The sequence below is a fragment of the Perca fluviatilis genome, chromosome 19 (genome assembly GCF_010015445.1).
Source record: "Perca fluviatilis chromosome 19, GENO_Pfluv_1.0, whole genome shotgun sequence".
Taxonomy (NCBI): domain Eukaryota; kingdom Metazoa; phylum Chordata; class Actinopteri; order Perciformes; family Percidae; genus Perca; species Perca fluviatilis.
In genome coordinates this window covers 26,718,725-26,724,485 of record NC_053130.1, presented here as the reverse complement: position 1 = coordinate 26,724,485, position 5,761 = coordinate 26,718,725, and the positions used below count along the sequence as shown (strand labels likewise).

Sequence of the window (5,761 nt, the reverse complement as noted above, 5' to 3'; positions counted from 1 at the left end):
AGAATCCAGCTATTATTAACTATTATTACATGTACCAAATGTCATAGTGGCAGAATAATTGTTTGTTTCCTAAAATCTGTTTTAAAAAGACATACCTTCCGTTTGGGTTTCCACAACTACCAAAGTAAAAAAGGTAGCAAATTACTATATAACGTTCGCATTTTAAATGCATGTCCCAATAAACACCAAACATGAAAACTATAAAGTGCAGCTTGATCCAACCACAGCACCAACTCCAAGCTGTTTTGTGGCATCATGGCATTTTTCCTCTTTGGAGGATTATGCTTTGCAATTTACAAGAAGAGATGAACTGATCACATGGCTGTTTGCTTTTTAAAATATGCAGGTCTTTAAACAAAGCTCTTTATGGTGATTTTGCATTAGCTGAATAGCCTATGCTGAACCAGTGCTTAGTTATCTTTAATCATTCGATCATTGTATGTAAACCTGGATCTAGCAAGTATTTAATCTGCTGAAATGGTTTATTGATAAGACTCTTTCCCATTGTATTATTTTATCAGACAAATTAGATAATGAAATACATGTTTATTATAAATATCCAGAATTCATTTTTAATCATTATTTCAAATTAGTGAGTTTGGCAGCTTCAACAGTGCTGCAAAGGGTTGTGTGTAAGGTCTGATGGGATTTGACACAGAAAGAGTTGGTGGGACTTTCAGGAGCCGTCTCCACACATGGAGACATTGATTTTGCAAATGGTGCAGATAAAGATGAAGAAAAGATGGTCTTAGCTGGTTCAGATAACTCTGGTAGACTTCAAGCTGCATTGTTTTCTAATACACCTACAAATACTATAAATCTGTTCCTGCACTTTGCCCTTTGGTACTATTTGACTTTAGATGTTAGGGTTTACACCTTCAATGCATTTGACATGCAGCTCAGAAATCATTCAATTCAAGCAACAGGAAACCGGAAACAGGTCAAAGGTCAAGACTATAAAAAAATGAACGTAGGGAGGTTCATATATTGCAAGTTTGAATATATATATATATATATATATATTTATATAAAAAAAAACATGATATTTCATTTAGCTAATGCCATTGTTTTCTAGCAGAATGTCAGAGCACAGAAGACAGACTCGACATGCAGCATCTGCACACAGTTTGGTCAAGGCCTGGACATGTTTAACCGTTTGGTAACCTGCCACTAGCTTTGAAGCATCGATTCAGTGTACTGAGGATGCTGCGTAACAGTCCAATTCATCACTGCATAATTACCCACCTTTGTTTATCCTTTTCGTGATAGCGATGCGCTGCTCTGCATATGAAAAGAAAACCAGAGCCGTTGATAGGCTTCTGCTCAGAGGGCTGTTTTGTATTATGCTAAGGCTGCTGAGTTAAATATTTCTTTAAGACTCTTGTTGTTTGATCAGTGTTCAACAGTTTGCAAAGCTGCCAATGGTTGTGCTTAACACTAATCAGATGACTCCCAAAAGCCTAATTTAAATGAAAAGGCAGTCTTGAAACATTAAGAAAGATGTTTTTATATCCCGAAACAAAAGTTACAATCAAGTATTAGGGCCACTGTTGGGAGAAAACTAATCTGAGATTTTGAGGGTTGCACTGTTATGAGATATAATATAATCTAATGAGAAACATCACAATATTACAACATAAAGTTGTAATTTAATGAGAAAAGATCACAATATTACAACATGAAGTTGTAATAAGAAAACATCACAATATTACAACTTTATGTTGTAATTTTACAATAAAATGTCATATTATGAGGTGAATTCATAATTTTAATCAAAACAAAACAATATTACAAGTCAATGTGGTTAATGTGTAATGAATGTGTAATATGGCAATATATATATATATATATAATATTTATTATATATGCATATGACATGAAAAATCATTTGTTAACAACCACAAAACCCATTTATGAGTTTAATTTCCTTTTATGACATGATAAAAATATGTATTATTATATTATTATAATTTATTCATTTTATTTGTTAGGGACCATGTACAATTTTTAACATGCACATTGTGACACACACACACACACACACACACGCACCATGAAAATACAAGAAATAAAAGTAAAAAGTAAAAAAAGCAGGATGCTAGTGGTTGCAGAGTTATGAAATCATAAAATAATGTCTCTCCTTGGGCCTTGCTTTGTATGTGTACTATTTAAGCTGCCACATATTTAGCAGCACAAACACAAACAATCACATGTATGTCGTCTTTTAGTTAAGTGGTATCGATGAGGCTAACAATCACACAAAGACTTTCTTTTGTCTCGCCTTAAATCATTCTGCAGCGTGTCATATCTGACCTTGCCGCCACTTTGTTAGGGATTAGTTGATAACGGTGGGTGGAAGGGCCAGAGTACTTCTGTTAACCAACCCCCCACCCCCACTATGGCCTTTTGGGGTCTCAGGTGATCAATATAAAAGGTATCCTGACACAAGCAGGAGACACTGTCAGAGTCTCTCAGTGAAGGAACACACTGTCATACTGAACTCTGTCAGATCACAAGTCCATTTGTTTCCAGAGCTTCATTCATTTAACCGCTGCTATGTGGAAGGACTCCAGCAATGGTAAGAAACGCTTTGTGATCTATAAAGTTTGCTTGTTGAGGACATCAAGAGCAATCTTTGTGTAGTCTGTGTTGCTTCATTTATTCATAATCTGCAGGCATGTCTTAGTTTTTGTAAAACGTCGTGTAAGATCTAGCCCTGGATGAAATAGTTAGCAGTGCCAGGTGAATAGGTTAACTGTATCAGGAAGACTCACAGCTAGTGTCAGGCAGTGTGCCAATAACAGAGAAGCCTCCTCAAATTTAGTCCGATTTTTCTATTAGCTTGTGCAATCACTTTGGCACTCATTTCATGTACTATAACCAACCTGCTACCAAAGGAGGCTAAAAAAATGAAAACTTTTTCAAGAATTAGCACATTTTAAAACAAGTTTTGGTATAACAACTGGGAGGAAACCAATGGAAGTAGAAATAATAGATAACCAGAAATGATTTTTTTTGTAAGCATCAATGTAGAAAGAAACCAATGAGCTCTATATTCTTACAGATACAACAATTGGCTGGATACCAACACAGTCCTTGTTTTTTCCCCCCTTATTCACAAACTTGAATTTTGCTGCATATATTTGTTTAGATAGTATAGCGCCGCAACTAACGATTATTTTCAATGTTGATTATTCAGTCGATTTTTTTTCCGATTAATCGGTTAGTTGTTTGGTTTATAAAATGTCAGAAATGGTGAAAAATGTCAATCAGTGTTTTCCAAAGCCCAGGATGACGTCCAAAAATGTCTTGTTTTGTCCACAACTCAAAGGTATTCAATGTACTGTCAGAGGAGTGAAGAAAACAGCTGTAATCAGAGTATTTTTACTTTTTTTTAATGAAAAATGACTCAAACCGATTAATCGATTATCAAAATAGTTGGCGATTAATTTAACCGTTGACTATGAATCTATTCATCTTCACAGCTCTAGATAGTACAGTGTCAGAACCACGCAACCAGAAATAGAAAAGGTGCTTAATTATATGTATTGCTGTCCATATTCAACATTCTGTATCTGTGCACTGAATAAGTGACTGTTAGTTACAGCTTTAGTAGCCTATTAAGTAACCAAAGAGCCCCTGGTTCAGAGCACAAGGAATCTATGCAGAAATGATAGAGAAATAAGAAAAGAGCGACTATTATGGCTCCTGTCTGATGTGGAACCTGCTCTTTCTCTCTCCCCTCAGATGACGCCGTGTCCGTTGGCTCCAGCGGCGGCTCCTCTCGCAGCACCAGCCGCAGAAAGAGAACCAGCTTCTCCAAAGAACACGTGGAGCTGCTGCGCGTCACCTTCGAGACCGACCCGTACCCTGGCATCAGCCTCCGAGAGAGCCTGTCCCAGACCACAGGCCTGCCAGAGTCACGCATCCAGGTACGCAGTTGCCCAGGCCGCCTTTATAAAGCAGAATTCCTGTATCTGGGGAGTAGATATGATCATGATGAAATAAATTAAACTAAGCTGTGTAGAGTCAGTGAAATTATGAGTTTAGATAAGTTTAGGAAATATCTTGATGTGGGAAATTGGAGACGGGTGTTGTTCGAGTAGATTAAATGCAAACATGCAGGCTTTTCACATGAGCACATACAGTAGGTACGAACACACAGACAGATGTTGTAAGGCCTTTTGCACTGCAGTTTCTTATCATAAAAAGGCTCTGTTTTCAAATGCATCCTGCATTGAATTCTAGATACCGCTATCGCTCTATCACTTTATTTCTTTATCTTTAAAGATGACACGAGTTGTTTTTTTATCAGGATCTTGTTTGAGCTCTCAGTACAACATGGCTCTGACAGCTGACTACTAGATCTGCTGTCCCGTCCCCCTACTCCACTGGTGCCTGTTTGCCCAGGAAATGATTAACAGAACAGAATGTGTCGTTTATCTGTCCTGATGTCAATCTAAAACTCCTTTATTTTCTTTCTTTCCTGTCCAGGTGTGGTTTCAGAACAGAAGAGCTCGTACTCTGAAGTGCAAAGGGGCCAAGAAAGCGCTGTGGCAGTCTGAGAGCCCAGTCCATAACGCTCTACCTCCACCTCACCCTGTAGCCAGCATGGGCCCTCTTGGCTCAGTCCATCTGCCGTCCCACGGCCCTCCCCCAGCCTACCCCACCCTGGTGAAGGAGGAGCTGAAGGAAGCCTGCTACTATGGACAGCGTCCTCCAGCCTACGCCACCATCGAGGAGCATGGCCGCTATGGCTCCATGTATGGGCTCCAGCAGTGCAGACCGCTGGCAGGCAGCTCCAGCCCACCCGTGAGGGGCTTCTGGTCCCAGCCAGGAAGCCAAACCTCCCCTGCCCCGCCTCAGTGGTGCCCCTTTCGCCTGGAGATGAGAAACTACGGCTCAGCCCGCGGGTATACGGGATCAGCAGAGCAGCAGATGTATATGCCCTCCTCCACCTCCCACTCCTCAACCCCAGACACCCCTGATTCTGGATACTGGGATGGCAGTCTGGAGAGCAGCCCACCAGTAGAAAGTCAGTACACGCAGCTAGAGGATTCGTGGAGCGGGAAGTCGGGACATCCAGCGCCAGTCCAGCACACCCCCCTGCCTGAGCTGTCCCTGCAGGAGATTCTGGGCCAGCTGGATGAGGACTGGTTGGGAGGACAGGGACTGGACAGCCATGCGACTGGAAATGAAATGTCTTTTTGCTAATGACTCTGTCACAAGGATTTCCGATGGACAATTAGAAATCATATGTATTATTTTGATTCTGATAATTTGTGTATTGCTTCTGAGATGTGTACAGATAAGAAGGCCAAAAACTCTGCTGAACTATTGGAAATGCGATCCACATTCTCAAAAGCCGACGTGATTTGTATTTATTCCACACTGACTACAGTTTCTTTTAGTTTATGTATTTATTCTTTAATTCACCTATATTTATAACCTTTTATTTATGATTCTCTGCACTTTTATACAAATAAATCAGTAGTAATAAACCATGAAATAGTTTTCTTTGTTGTTTTTTTATCAAATAACTTTGGGTTCATTTACAACCAATACGATTTGGCTCTGCTAATGTCAAGGAAGCCAAATCCATGACCAGTGATGGGAGTAACGCGTTACAAAAGTAACGCAATTACAGTAATGTATTCCTTTTTGCTGTAACGCAGTAATATAACGCATTACTAATTAAATTTCGATAATATTATACCCATCACAATCTCAGTAACGCGAGTTACAACGCATTCTTTGTTTT

General features: G+C 39.5%; 1 protein-coding gene across 1 annotated transcript; it reads left to right on the top strand.

Moving 5' to 3' along the window:
• Positions 1-2,556: 2,556 nt before the first annotated feature.
• Positions 2,557-5,214, top strand: mxtx1 (mix-type homeobox gene 1). The gene is made up of 3 exons (XM_039784778.1): positions 2,557-2,578; positions 3,748-3,932; positions 4,495-5,214. Exons 1-3 carry the CDS (start codon positions 2,557-2,559, stop codon positions 5,212-5,214), a joined length of 927 nt encoding a protein of 308 aa, XP_039640712.1.
• Positions 5,215-5,761: the final 547 nt, after the last annotated feature.